General features: G+C 40.7%; 1 protein-coding gene across 1 annotated transcript; it reads left to right on the forward strand.

Annotated features, from left to right (window-relative positions):
• The first annotated feature begins 356 nt into the window (after window positions 1–356).
• On the forward strand, window positions 357–6,058 carry LOC104234556 (transketolase, chloroplastic-like). Its single transcript, XM_009788134.2, has 7 exons — window positions 357–1,939; window positions 3,050–3,140; window positions 3,530–3,635; window positions 3,711–3,993; window positions 4,097–4,245; window positions 4,324–4,477; window positions 4,975–6,058. The coding sequence occupies exons 1-7, from the start codon at window positions 1,223–1,225 to the stop codon at window positions 5,941–5,943; spliced, it is 2,469 nt and encodes an 822-aa protein (XP_009786436.2). The 5' UTR covers window positions 357–1,222; the 3' UTR covers window positions 5,944–6,058.
• The last annotated feature ends 19,075 nt before the right edge of the window (window positions 6,059–25,133 follow it).

Below are 25,133 nucleotides of genomic sequence, written 5' to 3' on the forward strand. Positions count from 1 at the left end.
GTATTGGGGAGAGGTGATCAGACAGGACATGGCGCGACTTAGGATTACTGAGGACATGGCCCTTGATAGGGAATTATGGAGGTCGAGCATTAAGGTTGTAGGTTAGGGGAGAGTGTGAATATTTCTACAGCACAAGTGAGAGAGACTATCTAGTTAGGAGTTAGACTAGGAATGTCAGTGGTCGTCTATTGATGCAGGACTTTACCTTCTAGTTGTACTATACAAGCCATATATTTCGTATTTCGTATTTCGTATCCTGTATTTCATATTTCGTATCTCTTATATATTGTTGTTATTTTTATTACGCATTTTTATGGTACTAATATAGCATCTCCTATTGTTTTTTTGAGCCGAGGGTCTCCTGGAAACAACCTCTCTACCCTTCGGGGTAGGGGTAAGGTCTGCGTACATATTACCCTCCCCAGACCCCACTTGTGGGATTATACTGGGTCGTCGTCGTTGTTGTTAGATGACTGTAAGAGAGTAGGTGGAATGGGTGAATAGCAAGACAAGTTGCAAAATGATAAATGTAACATCACAATATATTTATAGATGTTCGGCTCAAATGTTGTGGTTTTTGCACTTGTCACTGTGAATGCATGATTTTCTCAATCACCATGAATGATCAGATTTATCTCTTTCTTAGTAACAGCGAAGCCATGGTGCCATGGTGGTATTTTGACTCACTCACCACCAATGTCTCAACTCTTTACAGCACAAGCACTCTCCTTACAGAATAAAACCGTACATATATATATAAGCTGATTGAGATGCAGCTGCTCACTGCAGGATGTACATGCAACTCATGTTCAAGCTCAAAGAATGCAGGCTATGCATAATCACATGTATATAAATACATACATTTCAACCTGTAATAAGCAATACTGAAATTTATCAAAAGCATTGACTGAAAGCTCGATATGATTTCAAATTGCACTTCCAAACCAGTTATATGGTCGTCCGCACTTACACATGGCTCTGCCCAAACTAGTTGTCAGAGTATTTAGGGGTGACATCTCGACTTACCTCAAATAATTTATGTTATATATAGTGGATCAAATTCAATTATCACACGTCAAAAATTTCCCCTAGAATTCTTTAATCTTTATCGTTCCCAGGCTAGCTCACCAAAGCCATCTTTCCAACTAAATGACAATGTTCCATAGTCAAATGAGGGATAGTGAAGAGCTTACAAGTTCCAAAATATAAGTGGCTCAACCTGATGCGTTCAGCTGCTACATGTCACTACTCCTCTTTGCATGCCAGCCCTTTCTTCACAAATACGTGTACCCATTTCTCATCTTCTGTACTATTACCGCTACGTGTTTCATCACCAAAACCAAAGATTACCCTCTTATATATCCATCCCCTCCTATACGCACCTACATTTCCCCCCCGCCCCCCCCAGAAAAGAATAATGGCCATCTCTAATCTTCTGTTCAAGCCATTTCCTACTTTAAATGAGCCCAAACTCACTATCCAAACCAACAGATCATATAGTTACCATAGCAACAAACTAGCCTTGTGGTGTAATTTCCGGTGCAAGAACAGTATAAGAACAGACAATAATACTACTCCAAGAAGCAAACAGCCTAGTCTTTTCAAAGACCAAGATTACAAGGTTTCCTGGCAGGAAGAGCTAAAAAGAGCATACCCTTTTGAGATTTCAGATGAGGAATATTTGCAAGAATTGGTTGATAAGAGATGTGTGGAGAATGTGAGAATGTTGATAGTAGACTCAGTGCAACATGCAAAGGCAGGGCATGGTGGAATGGCACTTGGGATGGCTGAAATTGCTTATTTCTTGTATAGGCATGCCATGAGATACAATTCAAGAAATCCCAAGTGGTTTAATAGAGATAGGTTTGTTTTGAGTGCTGGCCATGGATCTCTTCTTCACTATGTTTGCCTTCATCTTGCTGGTTTCCAATCTGTTCAGGTATATATACAAAGTAATGTTTGTCATTTTTTATTTTATTTTTGATGCTTTCAGATTGTTGTATTTGTAACCAGGCTAATTTACATTGATAATAAAGCCTAAAACTAACTACTGAGATACACACGTCAACCAACGAAGCCACAATTTGAGGTTTATGGGTTCTGAATTTGTGTATCAAACTTATAGTTCCTTTTGGATTCGTTAAACACAAATATGTAGAGATAGACGAATAAGTCCAAAAAGGGAAAGAAGAATCTGGAATGGCATGAGTTATGTTTCGTATTAGCATAATTCAAGGCCTGAATGGGGCACCTTGTGACATTTCATATCATTTCCTCTTTAACTAGTGAAATTAGGTTTAATCTGAAATTCTTATCATTGAAGTAAGGATCTACTTTATACAGTGGAAGTATAGATTTTCTTTTTGCACAGTCATTGTAGTTTAAACTATTATAGTAGGTTAATTATCTTTTTATCAGGTAGGCTGCCAATTAACATTTATCAATTTCCTATACATTCGGCTCTCTTTCTCGAATTTTACTCGTAGCAGCTCCTATGTTTGAAGCAAGATGTTGTCTAATTAGACCACGACTTTATTAATGTCTGGAAAAGTTCTATTGTTATTTCATGATGCAATCCACATGGATTTAACGAGAGTGAAGGACCCACGAGAGAGTGAAGGACCCACGACAATGACAGAACATACTGAATATTTGGATTACATACAATACACGGGCTGTACGAAGGAAGGGGTTGGGTTAGGAGCTTTTCAATATGATTCTTTTCCTCTGTTTGTTATTTGGAAGTAAATTCTTCGTACATTGTTTGCTTTCCGCTTTCCTTTTTTTTTTTTTTTTTTTTTTTTGTGGTTTCCATCCGAGAAGAGAGTTCAAAGTACTTTACAAGCTGTTAGGGGGAAAACAGTGGATTCTTCTGCAATGTTTTTTCTACGTACAAACGTAGACGATTCCGACGGTAACACCAATGGATTCAAGTGTTTTGCTTTGTGCACTTAAAAGGGACATTCTTGATTTATGTTTTGTCAGGTTCAGCAAACAGTTTTGACAAAAAATACAAATTAAATAAGCATGGAAGTTTTGTGTCATTCAGATTGAAGACCTTAAACGCTTATGCAAGCTTGGAAGCCGGACCCCTGGGCATCCAGAGAATGGAGTGACAGAAGGCATTGAAGTGACAACGGGTATAGTAAAATGTCGCTTTTCTTTTTAAGACACCTGATAGAATTTAGAGCTATATTCTCAATATAGTATGATGATAGTTTTGTCACAGAATTATGGATTTCTTGTATGCATGTCACGCAATCACGAAACACCCCTTCACAGGAACTCATACTGAAGAAAATCTTGTTAACTTTGCTTTAAGAGATAGGCAAATAGCCTCTTGGATATGAAGGAACACATCTAGAAAGAAACCTAGGCAAATAGCGCTGGATATTGAATGAAGAGTCCTGCATAACTTGATAGGAAGGCATTGGATTTGTCTGTATATGATACCACAATATTGTTCTCTTTCCTCCTTGGATTAAGGAAATCTGATCAGGATAGTCCCAATTTTTGTGTTAACCTACAGGCCCTTTGGGACAAGGTGTCGCTAATGCGGTTGGTCTTGCTTTAGCAGAAGCTCACTTGGCTGCTAGATTCAATAAGCCTGATATCGCCATTGTTGATCATAGAACGTAAGTTGGTGTACTATCCCTTTTTAATTTGTGGACGAAACTGAACAGCATTTCTCTTGGATAATATTTCTTCAGGTATTGCATCATGGGTGATGGCTGTTCTATGGAAGGCATATCAAATGAGGCTGCATCCCTGGCCGCACATTGGAAGCTGCACAAACTTACATTGATATATGACTTTAACCATAATACCATTGACGGTAGCACTGACCTTGCAGTTTCAGAAGACATATCCGCACGATTTGAAGCTCTAGGATGGAACACTATCATTGTAGATAACACACAAGGAAATATACAAGCGTTCAAGAGTGCACTAATCTCTGCACATAGTGAGACTGAGAAACCAACTTTCATCCGGGTATGGCAGTGTCAGAATTGTGACAATAATATATGACAAGAAACGTCTTCATTAATTCTTCTGGATGGAGATTCTCTACAATTGAAAAGTTCTATATTTTCAGGTGAAAACAAGAATAGGGAAATTGTCAAAAAAGGAAGGAACATCAAAAGCTCACCATGGAACCTTTGATGAAGATGATGTAAAGCAAATGAAACAGAAAGTTAAATGGGATGATAGAGAACCATTCCATGTTATTCCTATGGTTTACAGGTAATAATGTTCAGTGTTTGCTGTTTTGCACTTCTATAAGGACAAAGAAGAGCGTGTTGTAAGCGCATTTGTTATCAGGGAAATGCAAGCACAAACAGATCTTGGTGGAAGGTTGGAGCAGGAGTGGAACTCCAAACTTTATTATTATCAAAGCAAATACCCTGAGGAAGCGGCAGAATTCGAACTTCTCCTTGCTGATGGAATGCTTCCTGGCTGGGAAAGCTCATTACCGGTAAAATATGCATCTAATTTGTACCTTTATACACTTAAAAAACTAAATAAAAAAGAGGGATCTCTAAGAAGACATAAACACATCTAGAAACTAATTCATTTGAACTGTGTTTGCGGATGCATTCTCAAAGAAAGACAAACAATTCCAAGTTAAATTCAGTCTTTTAAACAGGAGATTAAGGGAAATACCTGATAGACTAATTGTTCATCAACGAAATCACAATAAGTTAGCAAACAAAATCGCTCGTCTCAGTGGGTGATTTCTGAATAATGTCAAGAACTAGGACCAAATTATTTTGTCTGAGCTTCGGAGGAGCCAAAAATGCTGTTGATAAGTATTACGGTGAATGTTAGTGTTACATTTGGTAGCCTTTGGACATTAGATGTTTGCAATTGTTGTTTAAGACATTTCATAATAGATATAGTTTGAGCCTCCATACTTGCTTACTCTTCTTCATCGAGAGTTCTTTATCTAATACTTGTTTACATTATCATCAGAAATGGTCCATGTCTGACCCTGTGGATGCCACCCGAGGATATTCGGGGAAGTGCTTGAATGTGCTCGCTAAAGTGCTTCCTGGACTAATTGGGGGTAGTGCAGACCTTGCCAGCTCAAATCAAGCCTATCTCCATAATCTCGGAGACTTCAAGCAGCCCGATTCCCCATGGGGGCGAAACATTAGGTATGGAGTCAGGGAACATGCAATGGCTGGAATTTCCAATGGACTTGCATTGCATGGTGGCGGCTTGATACCATTTGCGGCAACCTTCCTTGTATTCTCAGATTACATGAAGAATTCAATCAGATTATCCGCTCTTAGCCGCGCTGGAGTCATCTACATTATGACCCACGACTCGATTGGATTAGGCGAAGACGGACCAACTCATCAACCAGTTGAGCACTTAGCTGGTCTTCGAGCTGTTCCTCACTTGCTGCTCTTCCGACCTGCTGATGGAAATGAGACTGCTGGAGCCTATAAGGTAGCTGTTGAAAACCGAGATGTACCTAGTCTTATTGCATTGTCAAGGCAAAAGGTGGCAACCAACGTCGAAGGAACATCGACTGATGCAGTAGAGAAAGGCGGGTACATTATTAGCGACAATTCCGAGGAACTACCAGAAATCATATTGATTGGCACTGGATCAGAACTGTGTCTATGTGAAGCCAGCGCGAACGTGCTAAGAAACGAAGGGAGGAGAGTGAGAGTGGTTTCCCTCGTGTGTTGGAGGCTTTTTGACAGGCAGCCGAGGGATTACAAGGAGCTTGTGTTGCCATCAAACGTTTCGAAACGTGTGAGCGTGGAGGCAGGATCGCCCTTAGGGTGGAAGGAGTATGTTGGAGATGAAGGCGTTGTGATTGGCATCGACGACTTTGGGGCTAGCGGACCATATTCAGAAGTATTCAAGAAATATGGTTTCACAGAGGAAAATGTAACCCAGACAGCAAAATCATTGCTTTCCAAATGAAGCTCTATTACCACACCTGTTATTAGAGGCAATATCATACCTTGTCAAGAGATGCAGTGTATTCTGCTAGATGTATATGTACAAATGCAAACAAATGCATATTTTAAGATTATTATCTCACAGTTTACAATAATATGTTAATAACCAATATTAAACAAGATAAACCTATGTGCTTGATCTTGGTAAATATAACAATACATTTCTTACAAAATCTTGGTTTTTATCGGATCCTTCAAAAAATATTATTGGTGTTGTGTTAGATCCTTCAAAAGTAATATATTTATGGGGTGTTGTGTTAGATCCTTCAAAAGTAATATATTTATGGAAGATGTGAGGGTGCAGCGACATAGCCCGGTCCTCATTGGCCACATTAGTGTGAGTTAATAAATTTTGTATTTATTTATTTTTTTCGTCTATTCGAATGCTCTTCAAAAAATAAAGAAAAATGTCCTGAGTTAATATTCACAATTTTTTTTTTGTCTCCCAAAATTATTCGATGATTTTCAGATAAAATATTACAAGCCGCTAGTAAGGTCTCAATAAACCACGCACTAAAACTTAAATAAGTGAAAGGGGAAAAAACATGGAGATAATAAAGGAATACCTTTCCCTCGGGAATTAAGGCTATAAATATATGTAAAAAAACATGAGTAGCATTCTTCTCCATTCATCTAATAAACTTTTAATTAAGAAGAGTAACCAAATTGAGATGGCAGCAATGAGAAATGCCTTAACCATGTTCTTTATACTCTACATGCTAATTATTGCATTGATGCACTATACAAATGTGGCAGAAGCCCTATCAAATTCAGCTAAAGAATGCATGCCAACTTGCTTGGCTGTTAAAGGTTCTACTATTGCATCTTGTGAAAAAGCTTGTGAACAATTTGCCACCCAAATCCGTTCCAAAAATTAATTTAAATCCAATTTTTTTGTTGTTGTTATAAGAGTATGCTTGGCCTAGATGTCATGCCTATCTGCGTTTGTAATAGTATTTCACTTTGTATGATTTCTTATATTTTCTATGTCAATGGATGAGTTTGGGATGCAAATCTTAAATCATCCTACGCTAATGTAATTAATCTACTTCTAAGTCTAATACGTGAACTTCCACAACACTTCATCTTTTAATTTCCAAGAAAATGTAATTTTCTTTGGGCATCTGTCATTCACATACTTTGTCGAGATGATCTTGTACGTCTTTTGTGTCTCTATTATATATGTGTTTAATTTGAGGATGATGATAGTATATTAATGAATTCATCAACACACGCATTTAATTATATAGCAATAATTCGATAGTTGTATACGAGTAAAACCGAGCCCACCGAGCATCCCAGTTTCATGATGAGGAAAACGGAGCAGAAACGTGATCATAAGAAATCGGGATCAGAGCAAGGAGCCCCTCGTATCGGGGCTCGGGCAAAACACCTGTCCTTGGGGACATTGGGACCACGTCCTCTGGTTTAGGTTCGAGCCCCAAGACTTCAGAGAGCATTACCAAACAACCACATATAAAGGGCTGTGATGTCCGCGCCCAATACACATAAAGGGCTGTGATGTCCGTGCCCAATCGGATATCACGACGTGAATCTTGGTCCATATCAGCAGAAAACTAGTGATTAGCGAAGAGGAAGATTTTTACCCTTCTTAGAATTGTACTTAAGGTAAAACTCTCCTACTATATAAAGGAAAAATTTATTATTCATTAGGGACACTGTAACATGCATATCAAGGCAATATACTTTTGTTTTTGAAAGCTATTCAAAGTTCTTGTTCCTATTCATAAGTTATTCACAAGTGCAAGCTCGGAACCGAAAGCAGATCCCTCGTTAAGCCTTTAACCAAGCTCGGATTCACTCTTATAATTGATTTGGTCATTTATTACATCTTTTATTTGCTTAACCTAACCTCATTGATCACTTGTATTACACTAACCCACATATCCTTAAAATCGTGTATAAATTCAATTGTTATCCGTTTTTAAGGGTAAACAGTTTGGCGCCCACCGTGGGGCTAAGGATAATAGTGGTAACTTGATACAAATTTCTATAACACACCCTGTTTTACGCCTGTTCTTTGAGATTTCAATTTCAGGTCAATTTAAGAATGTCAAACTCTCAATCTGCTCACTTGAACGTTGATGCTGAGTCTGGCCACCATGGCGAGAACAACAATATAGTGCCCAGCAACGAGGTGCCCCCTGTTAACCCCAACGGAGTCCCGGTCGCGGACCTAATCGATGCCAACTCACATGTGGCCATCGACTTAAACTTGCCTACCGACCTAGAGAATAACGTTCGAGGAAGAGCCCAATCGGTAGCCCGAGTTACGCACGATGGTGAAGGCGATAGGATCAATTTGCGGGTGATCTTCAAAATGTTACAAGCTCAACAGGTGGCGATAGCCCAGTTACAAAACCAAAACTGCGCCCGCAGCAAAGTTGAGCCTGACCATCCCGGGAAAATATCCAAAGAAATGAATAAACCACGGAAAGGCTGGGTGAAGTTGAACCCGGTACCAACCCCGAAATAATAAAGATGCTTGAAGAACTAACAAAGCAGGTGGAATTGGGGGAAAAAAGATCGAAGCCAACGACAAAAAAATGGAGACCTATAACTCCAGGGTTACTTAAATCCAGGGAGCACTCCTGATATTGAAAGGCCTAGTGTCACGCCCCGAACTTGGGAGCGAGACCCACATACAGTGCCTCACCTATCCTTGCGTACCAACTTACAACTAAGGGGCTGTGAACATATGATGTAATACTTTGGCCATGGGCTACATTGTAAGACGACTTCGAATGCTGACTAAATGTCAATATAAAACTGGGTCGACAAGGCCGTCATAATTATTACAGCTGACAAACCAACCAAATATACATACAAGGCCTGGAAGCCCAACATACTACACTAACTGACAGGATATGTCTACAAACCTCTACTGATGAATATACTGTGATCGGAACAGCTCCCCGACCTACTCATAACATATATACATATATATACAAGATGTACATAAGGCTCTAGACCCGGAAACTCCGAAAGGCATAGAGCTTACCGATCAAGCTGAACTCGGGCAACACTTATTGAGAAGGCCTACCTGTCTGTCAGTCTGAACCTGCACGCATGAAATGCAACACCCCCAGAAAAGGAACGTCAGTACAAAATAATGTACCAAGTATGTAAGGCAATATACTGAAAGCTAAAACTGAACTGATAATATAATAACTACAAGTAGCTGGAAGTCAAAGATAATCTGAAGATATGCTTACCTGCTGATACTGACTTAACTCTCTCAATAAAGTAAGTAAAATAGTTGTCCGACCCTATAAGGCTCGGTATACATATATATTTGCTCTGCCGTAGTAGGCTCGCTCATAAGCGCTCGGCCATACTAGGCTCTGTATCTCGACCAACTGGGCTCGCTCATAAGCGCTCGGCCATAGTAGGCTCGGTATATAACTTACCATCTGATTGGAGGTTGCCCAATAGGGTCCTGCCCATCGATTATAGCTCGATGGTAATGAAAATACTTTTAATACTGTATATATGTGAACTCTCTGCTCTCTTGACTGGAAGAAGGAAATACTCAACTGAATATGAAGTCCCGATAAGGATATAACTTACAAAACTAGGAAATATACGCAATTTGCAAGACTAACAAAATATACGTAAATTCCGGGATATGAATTTTTCTTTATGACTCGTTATCAAACTTGTGTAACGACGAGATCATGCCAAAATAAAGAAAGAGCTTAACCTTAACATACCTATTCCTGAAATTTATTTGAACAAAATTGTTGTTCTTTGAATTTCCAATCGAACCTTGGCTAAATAATTTGGACGAAAACAATCTATTCCAGGTTCTTGGATTTAAAAATTCACAGCAGAATTTTGATGAGCCTAAGAAATTTTGGACGAAATGGAATGCTTCTTGGCTTAAATGCCAAAGTATTGCTTTTGTTAGTTCTTGACAAAATGATGGTCTTGATCATATAAGATTTCCAAGTTAAGCTTTTGACACCTATTAAAGGTGATTGATGAATCACCTTGATAAACGGAGGGGGCTGCCACGTACCTCCTTGGGAGGTGATTTTTTTTTTAAATTTATCCACTCATTATAACCGGGTAATGTTTCGTTACCCGGTAATTAATCTATTATCCGCATAATTTAAGAATTATCAGAAATTATTTAAAATTCTATTTATTTTCAAAATACTTCATATATTACACTACCGTGGTCATATGGTACTTTGCATGGCACCAATTTATAATTATCGGATATTATTGCTCGACCCGTATTTTATTCCAAATTGGTCATTCCCAATAAAACTCATTTTCGTTAATCCGCGTAATCCATTATCCTTCATAACACTTATTCATTGCTTGTTATAAATAACATAATCCTTATAATCTCCAAAAATATTTTACCTGGACTGATGTCAATTACCTTACGACAAATCCAACGTACAACACTACAGGGTGCAACATCGTCGTAACTTAATACTGCAAAGCGTAATATCGACGTAATATTGCGGGGCGTAACACCTAGATTCCAAGAAATTTGTCCAAAAGCCTTTCCCTCCGAGCGCGGCTCTAAAGCCAGTCTCGAAGAAGTTCTGTATGCCCGAAATTTCGAAGTATAATGGAACAATAGATCCAAATGAACATGTGACCTCCTGCACGTGTGCCATCAAGGGGAACGACTTAGAAGATGACGAAATCGAGTCTGTTCTGCTGAAAAAGTTCAGAGAAACCCTATCAAAAGGAGCTATGATATGGTATCACAACTTACCCTCTGATTCTATTGATTCGTTTGCTATGCTTGCAGATGCATTTGTAAAGGCGCACACCGGGGCCATCACGGTCGAGACCAAGAAGTCAGACCTTTTCAAACTAAAGTAAAGAGATAACAAGATGCTTAGGAAATTTGTGTCGAGGTTTCAAATTGAGCAAATAGATCTGCCTCTAGTCGCAGACGATTAGGCCATTCAGGCATTCACCCAAGGACTCAACCCCCGAAGCTCCTTGGCTTAATAGAAGTTAAAACAAAATTTGATAGAATACCCATCGGTAACTTGGGCCGATGTCCATAACAGGTACCAATCAAAAATCAGAGTCGAAGACAATCAGCTGGGGGCTCCCTCCAGGTCCGTGTATCCCATCAAAACTAGTGACAGGACTAAAAGAGACGTCGATCATGAATCAAGACAGAACAGAGATCAGTATCAACCATATAGCAGAGATCGAAGGGTAACAAATTCACATGTAACCTTGAAAGGAGTGAAAAAGGATCAATCGAGGCCACAATAGTCGGGGACTCATGAGTAAACACGGTTTTGACAGGCCACTCGGGGCCAAGGAGGCACCAAGATTATCGGAATACAATTTCAGTGTTGATGTCGCCGACATTGTATTTGCCATTTGATCCTACCCAAAGGGACCCCAACCTGATGTGTAAGTATCATGGCACTCATGGTCATAGGACCGAAGACTACCGACAACTAAGAGAAGAAGTGGCCGATTATTCAATAACGGGAACCTCCGAATATTTCTGAGTGATAGAGCCAAAAATCATTTCACGAATAGGGACTCCAACAAACAAACCGAACAAGAGGAACCCCAGCATGTCATCAACATGATCATTGGTGGAGTCGACGTCCCTTAGGGGCCAATACTAAAATGCACTAAGGTGTCCATCACAAGGGAAAAACGAACTCGAGATTACATGTCGGAGGGGACCATCTCTTTCAACAATGAGGATGCTGAAGGCATCATGCAATAATATAATGATTCAATGATAATATCTGTACTCATAAATAAATCTCGAGTTAAGCGTGTGGTAATTGAACCAGGTAGTTCAGCCAATATCATTAGATCGAGGGTCGTAGAACAACTGGGTATACAAGACCAAATAGTTCCTGTAGTCCGGGTTTTAAACGGATTTGACATGGCATGTGAGAGTACTAAAGGGGAAATAACCCTACCGGTGAACATCGTCGAGACCATTCAGGAGAAGAAGTTCTATGTGATTGAAGAGGATATGAGATATAATGCTCTATTCGGAAGGCCATGGATTCACAACTTGAGGGCAATAACCTCGACACTACACCAGGCACTGAAGTTCCCCACACCGGGAAGGGTCAAGATGGTTTACGGGGAGCAGCCGGCCGCAAAAGAAATGTTCATGGTCGATGAGGTGATCCCAATTTTGACACTCTTGAAATCAAAGAACCTGGAGCCTATTAGGAAGGAAGGAACTAAATAGCAATCACCGACACCGACCAAATCGGAGAAGCAAGAAGCGAGCGAGGATGATGATTATGGAGTTCCTAGGTCGTTCATCACCCCTGACAATTTCTATGCCACCAAATTAACGGTCGAGGAGCTAGGGCAAGTCATACTGATCAAACACTTGCCCAATTGGAAGGTATACCTGGGCACGAGGTTAACCCCCGAGCTCAGGAAAAGACTTACTAATTTCCTTATGGTTAAGTAAATTGTTTCGCTTGGTCCCATATAGACATGACAAGGATTCTACCTGAAATAACCACTCATAAACTAAGCTTGGACCCGAAGTTCCACCGGGTTAAACAGAAGAGGAGGCCTCGGTCCAAAGTCAAGCATGCATTCATCAAAGACGAGGTATCTAAACTCCTTAGAATAGGTTCCATTCGGGAAGTTAAGTACCCGTATTGGTTGGATAACATAGTAGTAGTGCTTATAAAGGGAAATAAATTAAGAATGTGCGTAGATAACAAAGACTTGAACAAGGCGTGCTCCAAGGATTCTTTTCCTTTGCCTAACATCGATCGCATGGTCGATGCAACGGCTGAGCATAAGATATTCAGCTTTGTCGACGCCTATTCCGGGTACAACCAAATCCGGATGGACCCGAGCCATCAAGAAAAAACTTCTTTTTTTACTAAATTCGGCACCTATTGCTATAACGTAATTTCATTCGGACTAAAAAATGCTGGTGCCACTTATCAACGCCTAGTAAACTGGATGTTCAAAGAACAAATAGGAAAATCAATAGAAGTTTACAATGATAACATGTTAGTTAAGTCCATGCGAGCAGAGGACCATTTAAAACATTTGCAAGAAACCTTCAACATACTGAAGAAATATAATATGAAGCTGAACTCGGAGAAATGCGCATTTAGGGTCGGATCCGGAAAGTTCCTTGGATTCATGGTCTCCAACTGAGGGATCGAGATCAATCCCGACAAAATAAAAGGTATAGAAGATATCACCGTGGTGGACAATGTCAAGGCCGTTCAGAGGCTAACCTGGCGCATAGCCGCCCTGTGCCGGTTCATAGCGAGGTCCTTCGCTAAGAGCCATCAGTTCTTCTCATTATTGAAGAAGAATAATAACTTTTCATGGACCCCAGAATGCCCTCAAGCTTTGGGGGAACTCAAACGATGCCTTTCGAGTCCACCCTTGCTCCACACTCTAAAGGCAGATGAGTAGTTGTACTTGTACTTAGCAGTATCCGAGATAGCAGTAAGTGGAGTCTTAGTCCGGGAAGATGAAGGTACGCAATTTCCTATCTATTATGTCAATAAAAATCTAGGTGAGGCCGAAACAAGGTATCCTCATCTAGAAAAATTGGTGCTCGCTTTTCTAAGAGCCTTCAGAAAGTTAAAGCAGTATTTTCAATGCCATCCCATATGTATTGTAACTTCTTACCCACTAAGGAACATAATACACAAACCCGAGCTCTCGGGCCGGTTGGACAAATAGGTCGTATAAATTAGCGTGTACGATATCGAATATCAACCCCGGACGATCAATAAAACCCCAAATTTTGGCAGACATCATGGCCGACTTTACGCTGGCCTTAATACCTGAAATTGAAAAGGAATTGTTGTTAACCCCGTGAACTTCCTTGGGAATCTGGACCCTATTTAAGGATGGTGCCTTGAGCGCAAAAGGGTCCGGACTCGGCGTCGTATTGAAGCCGCCTAAGGGTAATGTAGTTAGGTAGTCTATTAGAACTGTGAAATTGACTAACAATGAGGCCGAGTATGAAGCCATGATTATAGGTCTTGAACTGTCTAAAAGCCTAGGGGCCGAAGTGGTCGAAGCTAAGTGAGACTCCCTTCTTGTGGTAAATCAAGTCAATGGGACATTCGAAGTTAAAGAGGAACAAATACAAAGGTACCTAGACAAATTACAGGTCACACTGAATCAATTCAAGGAATGGATCCTACAGCACGTGCCCCGAAATCAACATAGCGAAGCCGATGCTCTGGATAACTTGGGATCATCGGTCGATAACGATGAATTCAACTCAGGAATGGTCGTACAACTCATGAAATCGATAGTGGAAGAAGGTCATGCTGAAATAAACTCAACAAGTTTGACTTGGGACTGGAGAAATAAGTACATAGACTACTTGAAGACGGGAAAGTTGCCATCGGATCCTAAATAATCGAGAGCTTTGTTCACGAAGGCAGCCATGTTTAGCCTATCCGAAGATACTCTGTCCAAAAAAACATTTGACGGCCCGCTTGCCATATGCTTGGGGCCAGGAAACACCGAATATGTTTTAATGGAAGTTCATGAAGGTACATGCGAGAATCATTCAGGGGAGGAGTCTTTGATTTACAAGATAATCAGAGCCGGCTATTACTGGATCGACATGGATAAAGATGCAACGGACATTGTACAAAGATGCAATGGCTATCAGAGTCATACACCGATGATCAATCAGCCCAAAGAACCATTACACTCGGTCTTGTCACCTTGGCCGTTCATGAAATGGGCATGGACATTGTCGGTCCCCTATCGTAGGCACCTGGTAAGGCTCAATTCATATTCTTTATGATTGCCCATTTTTCTAAATGGGTCAAAGCTCAGGCGTTTGAGAAAGTCCGAGAAAAAGAAGTCATTAATTTTAGTTGGGACCACATAATAATCCGGTTCGGGATACCGACCAAGATCGTGTGTGATAACGGGAAGCAGTTCATCGGCAGCAAGGTAAACAAGTTCTTCGAAGACCACAAGATCAAAATGATTCTATCCACCCCTATCACCCTAGCAGGAACGGACAAGCAGAGTCTACAAACAAGACCATACTCCAAAATTTGAAAAAAAGACTAATCGATGCCAAAAGAAAGTGGAAGGAAATTATGCCCGAAGTCTTGTGGCCATACCGTACGACCTCTAAATCTAGTATAGGGGCCACTCCGTTTTTATTGGTATACGGTGCCGAAGCACTAATATCAGTCGAAGTGGGGGAACCAAGCCTCAGGTTCCCATATGCGACTGAAAAATTAACGGTGAGGCTATAAACACGAGCTTGGAGCTATTGGACGAGAGGCGCATGGCCGCCCTAGTCTGGTTAGATGCCCAGAAAAAACAGATAGAAAGATATTACAACCGAAGAGCCAACCTCCAACACTTCAAAATCGGGGACTTGGTTCTAAGAAAAGTAACGCTGCATACCCGAACCCGAATGAGAGGAAGTTGGGGAGAATTGGGAAGGACCATATCGAGTCATCAGAATTACAAGCAAGGGCTTGTACAAACTCAAAGCAGGAAACGGAGCTCAACTACCAAACAACTGGAACGTGGCGCACTTAAGGTGATATTATTTCTTAGTCAATGACCAAGGGAAAGTATGACTATTAAGTCTGAAAGCACACGAACTCTTTTTCTCTTGAACCGATTTTGTCCCCAATGAGTTTTCCGCCAAGGTTTTTAACGAGGCAACAGTGGATCGTACTAACTTAGATTCAAAAACCGATTTTAAATCAGAGTTCATGGTTGCATCAATATTATCCTAGCCCTCTCAAAGATTGACCTCGAATATTGGGGGCTATCACCCTCGGGTTAGACTTCTTAGCAAGGAAAGAAAGGAACTTTGTACTTGAACAGCTTAGGCCCGGTGGTTAGGATTTATTGTAAGGGCCAAACAGTCAAATGAATCGTGCCCGTATAGGCCACCGTAGCCGTAATACAAGTTTTTACTCGCCTTTGATCATGTACATTACACATAGAGATGAAAGAAAGTTCTCACCTTGCTATTACATATTTTTGCCTTTTAAAAATAGCGAGTCTAAGGGATATCCTTATTCGGGGACTACGAGCTCAAAGGCTACCCTTACCCAAGCCTAAGGATATCCCTATTTGGGGACTATCGAGCCCACGGACTACCCTCGCTCGGGGACTATAATGTGAAACAAATTCAGGAATCTCGGGCTATCAAATACTGGAGGCACAAAACCTATTAGGTAGTGCCTAAACCCGTAAAGGCTACGACCACGGTAACAACGGCTCAGAGACGTCTGAAGCGCGTTATCAAAATATAAGGCTTTCAATAAAAATTTAAAACCTTCCAAAAGGTTACCCTCGGCAAAAAATATCGTCTAAGAATACTTAAGCATTTTTGAAAACTCCCGGTCACTTCGAGTTTTTGATGCTTCGAGCAGATAATAAATTACATCGAGGTCAGGTTCTGTCGGGCCTCCAAAAATCAAATGACTTGTTAATACATTAGATTCTATGCTCTGTCGGGCCTCCAAAAATCAAATGACTTGTTAATACATTAGATTCTATGCTAAGGCATTAGAAATATTTACAAGAATGGAAATTGTGAAAAGATGCTAAAATAGTTGAAATTGCCAAAAAAGGGGGAGATTTTATATATTCAGGAATATCTTTACATATGACCAACAAAAAATGGCCTCAAAATAAACAAAAAATTTGTACACAAAAACTACAAAATCCTAAGGCATTCATGTATAATCCTCACCGGAGCCCAATTCGTTACCAGAACCATTGGGGCCTTCGGAGGCCTCAAAACCCTCGGAGCCCTCTTCACCTTTGGGTTCGGCTAGTCTTTTGGCATCGACCTCAAGATCTTTTTCCTCCTCGACCTCGGCAGACAAGTCTAAACCTCGAGCATGGATCTCTTCGATGGTCTCACTTTGAGACAGTCACCTTACATATTCAACATTGATCTTCAGGAAGGCCTCGACTGCCTCAACATCGGCCTTGTATTGGTCCACCATCTCCTCGTTAGCGACAGAGTTTGTCTTCAGCTGGGAACTCGTAGCTTCAAGATCTCTCCCAAGGGCATCCCGTAATGTGGTGGTCAAATTCTGCTTTTCTCGAAGATCTTCATTTAGCTGAGCCCGTTTATCAACTTTTTCCTTTGCCACCCTAAGGTGAACCTCTACCGAAGAAAGCTTGGCCTGGGTGGTCTCTTTCTCTAAGGCCAGAAGATCTATCTTATTTTCAACCCGTTGGCCATGGCCTGGAGCTCGTCCATATCCTTTTGAAGCTAGTCGATATGGTCGATCTTTTGTTGGACCTACGAGGTTTGGTCGTTAGACACTACGATTAGTTCCTCGTTTCTAACTTCAAAAACCTTTACCTTTTCAACCAAGTTAGCATGCTCCCTCCTTAGGTCCGACACTTCTTCTTGAGCCATGTCTAGCCTATCTTGAAGGTTGTTAATGACCCATTCTTGCTGCTCACTAAGAAGATTGTATAGATCCCTTTTCTGGGAAAGCTCTTTAACCTCATGCTCGAGCCGGCTGACCTCAGCCCGGTACCGAAGGAAGTTCTCATGATGAAGTACTGAGGACTGCAATAGGGTGAAAAATGTGAGAAATATCAAAACCTAAGTAAAAGTTCGAAGGAGCATAATGATGTCTTACCCGATTTAATACCTATTACGCCTTATTAAAAAGGCACGACACATTCATCTCATTCATCTTTGTCTGGTCCTCCTCAGTCACCAGGCATCGAAGGTAGCTTGCTACTCCTACATGAGCAAAAGGAACTCGGGCATCCTCCGGGACTGTAAGAATTATCGATCTCTTGTGACCGGGATCCACACTCGGGGGCGGGGAACTGATTGATTAACTTCGGGCTCGAACTCGGCTTACCAACATCGTGAAGAAGAATCCTTCCTCGAAACTTCCAGGTCACCCAGCTCGAAAAAATCTTCCAAAATGGATGAGTCCACAACATCGAAAAAGGAGTGAAAGGGATTGTTCGCGCCATGAACCCCTTCATTAGACCTCTCCTTTCCTGCTCAGGCATCCTCAAGCATGGACTCTGTGTAGGTGGGTGACCGTAAAATCTCTATTATATCGGGCGTTTCCTTTGGAGTGGAGCCAGCATTCCGGGGGGTCTCATCCCCCATCTCCACATCGGTCTCCCGAGTCTGAGGGATATCGGCCTCCAATATCTCCCCCTTAGCTGCTGCCTGCTCCTCGGGAGATATCGGCATGTCGGCTACAAAAATAACTTCTTAAGAAGCGAATCCAAGTTCAGTGCTCGAGAACTGGAGCTTTTCTTTGACTTACGAGCCAATCTCTTCTTTGGCTTTAGTACGGAACTCGAGGAGCCCCAAAACTTCTTATTCTTCTTCTTCTTCTTCTTCTTCTTCTTTTCACCCGCTATAGCTTCGAGCTACCTGAAGCGGAAGGATCAACAGACAAGGACACATCCCCATCCCTTTCTAAAGGCCTAAGTTCAATAGTCTTAATCGAAAATACAAAAATAAAAGAGAGGAAAGAAGAATAAGTATGATGAAAATAGGAAAGCCTAATATTACCTATTCGGGGAAAGGCATTACCATGAGAACGGGCCTCCCATCGGTCCTTCGAGAGTCCACGCCATGTGTGCTCAAAGTATGACATCTGAGTACAGATGCCCTCAATCCATTCCTTTAGGCGAGGAACCGCATTCGGAACCCGGGAGACAGCTGCACAATCACAAGCATAAATGAGAAAAAAGAAATTGAAGAAAAAGAAATTTGAAGTTTAAAGAGAGATTGCACTTACGAGGAGCAATCCACTTCTTGGGGAATGGCATGTATTCGGGAGGGATCAAATCCTTAGTTTTCACTCGAACGAAGCGTCCCTGCCAGCCCCGGTCTTCGTCGATGCTCGAAAAGGGGGCCTTGCTGGCCCGGCGAGTAAGCTTGATCATTACCCTTCAGAACATTGGCGGTATGTATAATCGAAGTAGATGGTCGATCGTGAACCGACGAGACTCGGTCTTGTTCACAAAGTAGCGGAGTAGGATCACGATCCTCCATATGGGTGGATTTGCCCGAGGCTCACCTTCTACCTCTTACAAAAGTTTAGAACGACCGGGTCCACCGAGCCCAATGTCAAAAGGTAAGTTTAAACACTTAAGTATCCCTCCACGTAGGTAGTAACAGCGTCCTCGGGACTAGGGACTACTACATCTTTGCCCTCTCAATTGCAATCCTTTAGAACTATGGGAAGAACGTCTTTAGTCATGGAGTATATGTACCTCGAGACTCCTTCATCCCGATCCTTTTTTGCGTGAAAGCTTCTTGACTTTAAAGTCATATGCAATTGAGCATCCCCCAGGAATGAACGCTTTAAAGGGAGGCTCGGGGGCGGACTCGTTAGCAGTACCAACAACCAATTGAGAAGATGAAGAGGAAACTTGTTGAGGAACGGATTTTGATATTTTGGCCATTGTTATCTAGGGGAGGTTAGAAAATTTGAAGAAAGAGCCAAAAGTTTTGGAAAAATGGATTTTGAAGATGAAGAACCAAGCATGATTTATGTGAACCTCAGCAAAGTTTTAATTGTTCTATATAATTCTATTATCTTCCTACTATGCTAGTGTTAAATTTACTTGAGTCTATTGCATTTGGGTAATCCTGGATGCATAATTGAACATGCTATACGTGATCAACCTAAAGAATCTCTGTTTTCTTTAGAATTAATTGAATACTTGCTAGTTACTCTATCACCCTATGGAACTGTGTCTAATATGCTTATTTTGTAGAACTAGTTTCACGCATGACTTACCTTAGACCTTCTTGTTAAATATTCTATGTATGATCTCCCATTGAATCACTTCTGCACCATGTTTGTTCTTAAACCCCTATCTGTTGAAATTGCTTTGAGAATTTTATTCTATTCCTATTCATATGCTTCCTTACTTCTGGTATGTCATGTTTAACAAGTCCAGTTTCTTTATTAGCTATAACACCTTGGTGTTCCCCTGTACGTATGTCTATATGTAAATTTATTTGAGTAATAAGTTCGCATAGGTTGTTACTTGTGCCATTTGTTATTGGTTACTGGACAAGCAAGATAATTGTCTTCATGCTTAGTTTGATGGGCCATATGTGTTGTTGAGCACTGGATTCAGGTGCATTATAATTGTCCTTGTGAGCTTGAGATTTAGGTCTGCTGGTGGTCCGGAGAATAAGATTGTTGAAGGCCCAGAAAATCGGAGGGTTACTTTGTTTTGGGATTAAAGTCATCCTATTGGGCTTATGACTGTTTATTCTGTTTGTATTATTTATTTGGCATGTAATAATTTGTAATAACGAATGATGGGGAAATTAGTAAAAAGGGGCTTGAGATGTTTGAATTCTCGCATGAATGGGTATAAAATATGTCTATAGGATCTATATGTTTTATTTGCTATTTCGTTTAGCATGCCTTGTTTGTTATTTTGACCAGTATGTTCCTATTCTGCACACTTACAGAAATCATGCTTATAAAAAACCGCATGCACTTCACCCCATCCATCTAAAACATATTTAAGTATTTGCTATACTAGTTTTCAGGATTACTACTATGCACACTGAGGCAGTATGTCCGTATGATACAATAACGTATGTTTATTAACGACCATTTAGATACCATGTCTATAGGATTCCAACTAATCAATCAGTTACTTCTATAGTTCTGGTACACTGTTAACTTGGATATCACAACTATATGGTATTAATTAATCAAATACCTTATTACTTCATTCTGTTACCCCACATAGAAATCATGCCTATGAGGATAAAACCTTATAAAATCAATTGCGCCTATCGACTATTAGAAATCCTGCCTATATGATATTGTCACTGTTAATTCTGGGTTCTTGAAGTTGTTTTACTGCCTCATCATGCCATATTTAGATGTTAGGCCTATAAGTTTGTGATGTCTTAGTCTGCAAAAACTTTAGCCTAAAGCTGCACTGCTGCTCGTACACTACTGGAAATCTGAATCACCTAGAAACCTATACTACCTATTCTGCCCGCGTGTATTTGTTGTTTATGTGTGGAGGCTAACTTGGTCCCTTAGTTGTCTTCATGTGAAGTCCTATCTATTTTGAATATCTCCTAGCTTTATCATTTTAAGCAACCTAAGTTGAGTCTAGAACCACCTAATAGTAGGTCTAAAGCCTCTTGGACCATATGCATGGGATAGGTAGTGCACACATAGGATACAATTTATAATAGAACTAGAACGCTTTAAGTAATAACTTCAACATAGTAATTGGGTAGCAGGAGATGATAGTTTGTGCCCGCTGAATAATATGAGCAACCCTTACCTTAAGGAAGTTGCTAAGTATTATTTATGTTGCACGTGGTGATTCTTTAGGCTAAAGAACTTAGTACCCCCTTTCTTTATATACTTTTTATTCACACTTAGTCATTTTGACATAGACCAATGCAGTTGTACCCGTGTAATCTTTAAGATTTGTACCGATCATTTATTCTTATATGTTATAATAGAGTCTTCAACTTCTATACCTTTCTTTGCTTATTTGATCACCTAGATTAATTATCTAATCCACATAGTATAGAATTCGGTCGGGACCCACAATTGTGGACCTCGAAAAGTTCCTAACCTCTTCTCTTCGAGGTAATTTGATCCCTTACCCGATCTTTGGTGATGTAAACTAGCCAAACAGAGTTACTTGCAAATAGGTGCCTAATGCACTATCTTTAGGTGCCAACTCTTCTCTTTTAACACCCATTCAAAAGAGTTGTCACACGTCGAAACCCGCTTTCATGAGAAAATAGGGCACGACACTGAGTATAGATGCCCTCTATCCATTCCTTTAGGCAGGGAACCACATTCGGAACCCGGGCAATAGTTGCACAATCACAAGCATAAATAAGAAAAAATAAATTGAAGAAAAATAAATTTGAAGTTTAAAGAGAGATTGCACTTACGAGACGCAATCCACTTCTAGGGGAATGACATGTATTCGGGAGGGATCAAATCCTAGAATTTCACTCAAACGAAGTGTCTCTGCCAGACCCGGTCTCGGTCTTTGTCGATGCTCAAAAAGGGGGCCTTGCTGGCCTGATGAGTAAGCTTGATCAGTCCCTTTCGGAACATTTGGGGGACTGTATAATCAAAGTAGGTGGTCGATAGTGAACCGACAAGACTCAGTCTTGTTCACAAAGTAGCGAAGGAGGATCACGATCCTCCATAGCGATGGGTGGATTTGCCCGAGGCACACCTCATACCTCTTGTAAAAGATCAGAACGAATGGATCCACCGGGACCAGTGTGAAGGGGTATGTATAAACACTTACGTACCCCTCCACGTGGGTAATAACGATGTCCTCCGTCCCGGGGACTACTACATCCTTTCCCTCCCAATTGCAGTCCTTTAGAACTTTGGGAAGAACGTCTTCAGTCACGGAGCATATGTACCTCGATACTCCTTCACCCCGGTCCTATTTACGTCAAGGCTTCTTGACTTTAAAGTCGTCTGCAATTGAGCAGCTCTCAGGAATGAACACTTTCAAGGGAGGATCAGGGGATGGATTGTTAGCAGCCACATTGGGGGAGGCCATTTCGAGGGCGACTACTTCAGGGGCAGCCGCCAGCGACCGATTGAGAAGATGAAGAGGAAACTTGTTGAGGAACAAATTTTGATGTTTTATCCATTGTTATCTTGGGGAGGTTTGAAAATTTGAGGAAAGAGTGCAAAGTTTTGGAAAAAAGGGTTTTGAAGATGAAGAACAGAGTATGAAGATTTAAAGAAAATCAGGGTAAAAATCAGGAAATCACTATAAAAATTGAAGAACAAGGATTAAAATATGAAGGTTTGAAGAAAGTCTGATGATGGTTGGAAAGCTCGAAGGTAATAAGTTAGTTGAAAAGTGTAAAAAGAGCAAATGGAGGAATCTTTTATAGGGAAATAGTTGACGCTTTGCATTCGGGGGCAACCAACCAAAGAAAGACACTTGTTCGAAGTCGGAATGATGTGACTAATGGGACGTTTCGGCTCCCCCATCGTAATTTACGAAGGAAGGAATTGGAGAACATCTGTTGTTTCCCATCGTTTTGACAAGCCTACTCTTTGAGAAACAAGGAAACTATCTGTATATGGGTAAAATTAAGCGTATTGAGCACTTCGGTTTCCCGATGAGGCAAATGGAGCAGGAACGTGATCGTAAGGAATCAGGATCAGAGCAAAGAGCCCCTCATATCGGGGCTCGAGCAAAACACATGCCTTCGGGGATATCGGGACCACGTCCTCCGGTTTAGGTTCGAGTCCCAAGTCTTCGGAGAGCATTACCAAACAACCACACACAAAAAATAAAGGGCCGTGATATTCGCGCCCAACTGGATATCACAGCGTGAATCTCGGTCCATATAAGCAAAAAATTAGTGATTAGCGAAGAGGAATATTTTTACCTTTCTTAGAATTGTACTTAGGGTAAAACTCCCCTGCTATATAAAGGGAAAACTTATTATTAATTAGGGACACTGAAACACGTATATCAAGGCAATATACTTCTATTTCAGAAAGCTATTCAAAGTTCTTGTTCATGTTCATAAGTTCTTCACAAGTGCAAGCTCGATACCGAAGGCAGGTCCCTCGTTAAGCCTTTAACCAAGCTCGGTCTTACTCTTATCATTGGTTTGGTCATTTATTACATCTTTTATTTTCTTAATCAAACGTCATTGGTTCATTGAATTAACCCACATATTCTTAAAATCGCGTATAAATTAAATTGTTATCCATTTTTAAGGGTAAACAATAATAGTTAGCTATAATAACTTTAAATAGTGGAATAGATAATCAATACGGCAACAAGAACAAAGAAGACATGCCAAATTAACTGAAAGGTGATTATGCTGCATGCAACTGAACAATTTCTTTGAAAGAAATTAAGTAATTCTCATAATAACTGCAGTTTAGAGGTACACCCAGTACGTCGAGCTTGTACTGAGTATATTTGTTCGAGTGATCCAGAACTTGAGACATCTTTCATCATACCACTTCCAGATAAAATCATTTGTATACGGTCAAAATTAAGGAGCCCGATTTCAAAGTCTTAAATTGGGCTATGAGTCCGAGTCCGGGCAACTCGAAGCGGGGTTCAAACCCAGTTGAAGGACACACACCTCGAGGGAGTAGCTCGGAGGCCTGGCATGACCTACATCGAGGGTAGTACAATCTCGAAGACACTCAAGAAAGAGCAGGTATTTCTTAAGGGCACGTGGATCAAGGCCTAAATCAAAGGATAAGATTTGTACGAAATGGTACAGGTTCGTACTAGGTGGTTATACACCTATACCAACAGAATTCTTTACCACAATTGTTAATGTACTACAATGGGGTTTTTCCTCCTATATAAAGGGGACCCCAATCATTTGTAAAAGACACATTATTCACTGCAATAGAATATTCTACTCTGCTTTTCTTGTTTACCGTGCTCAATAATTGTTCTTCAGATTTATTGTTTTCACTTTATTATTCATACTTCATTGCTCTTAGCTGACCTCGAGGCCCCCAAGAAAGTAGAGCTCGAGGTCTTTATTGATCTAGCAACACTGGTTTGGTTTATCAATTCCTCTTACTTAAACTTAATATTATTTGTATATTCACTGGTATTGGAATAAATCACATATCTTTATAACCACAAATCACATTTAATTGTTACTCCCATTTTTTGAGGTAAACATTTTGGCACCCACCATGGGGCTAAAGATAATAATGATTATTTTAGTGCTAGCTTTCTGATAACATACGTTATTCTTCACACTTTTTCTTGTTAAAGATTCTGTGATTTCAGGCTTAATCTTGTCTAGCACACAGAATGCACCTATTCACGAGGACAAAGGTCTTGGAGAAAAAATTAGTATAAGGGTCAGTGTACCACCCATAAACCCTGAGGGAGTGCCAAATATGGAGCCAGTTGATATCAGTTCGCATAACGCTCTAAATACGGAAGCAGGAACAGACCCCGTAAGGAATGCACACAGGGAAGCCCGGCCAGACGGCCAAAGAACACAAGGAATGGAAGAAGAAGGAGTCATCCTCCAGGTGATATTTGAAATGTTGCAAGCTCAGCAAGTCTCCATCGCTCAACTTCAGAGTCAGAATAGAACTCCAAACACAACCGAACCAGTGAACACGCGGTGTG

The sequence above is a fragment of the Nicotiana sylvestris genome, chromosome 5 (genome assembly GCF_000393655.2).
Source record: "Nicotiana sylvestris chromosome 5, ASM39365v2, whole genome shotgun sequence".
Lineage (NCBI taxonomy): Eukaryota > Viridiplantae > Streptophyta > Magnoliopsida > Solanales > Solanaceae > Nicotiana > Nicotiana sylvestris.

Bases quoted from the DNA above. Each gene is read 5' to 3' on its own strand.
- LOC104234556 (XM_009788134.2), top strand. From the start codon at position 1,223: ATGCGTTCAGCTGCTACATGTCACTACTCCTCTTTGCATGCCAGCCCT. The intron at 4,246-4,323 runs GTAATAATGTTC...ATTTGTTATCAG, and splicing joins GTTATTCCTATGGTTTACAG to GGAAATGCAAGCACAAACAG. The intron at 4,478-4,974 runs GTAAAATATGCA...CATTATCATCAG, and splicing joins GCTGGGAAAGCTCATTACCG to AAATGGTCCATGTCTGACCC.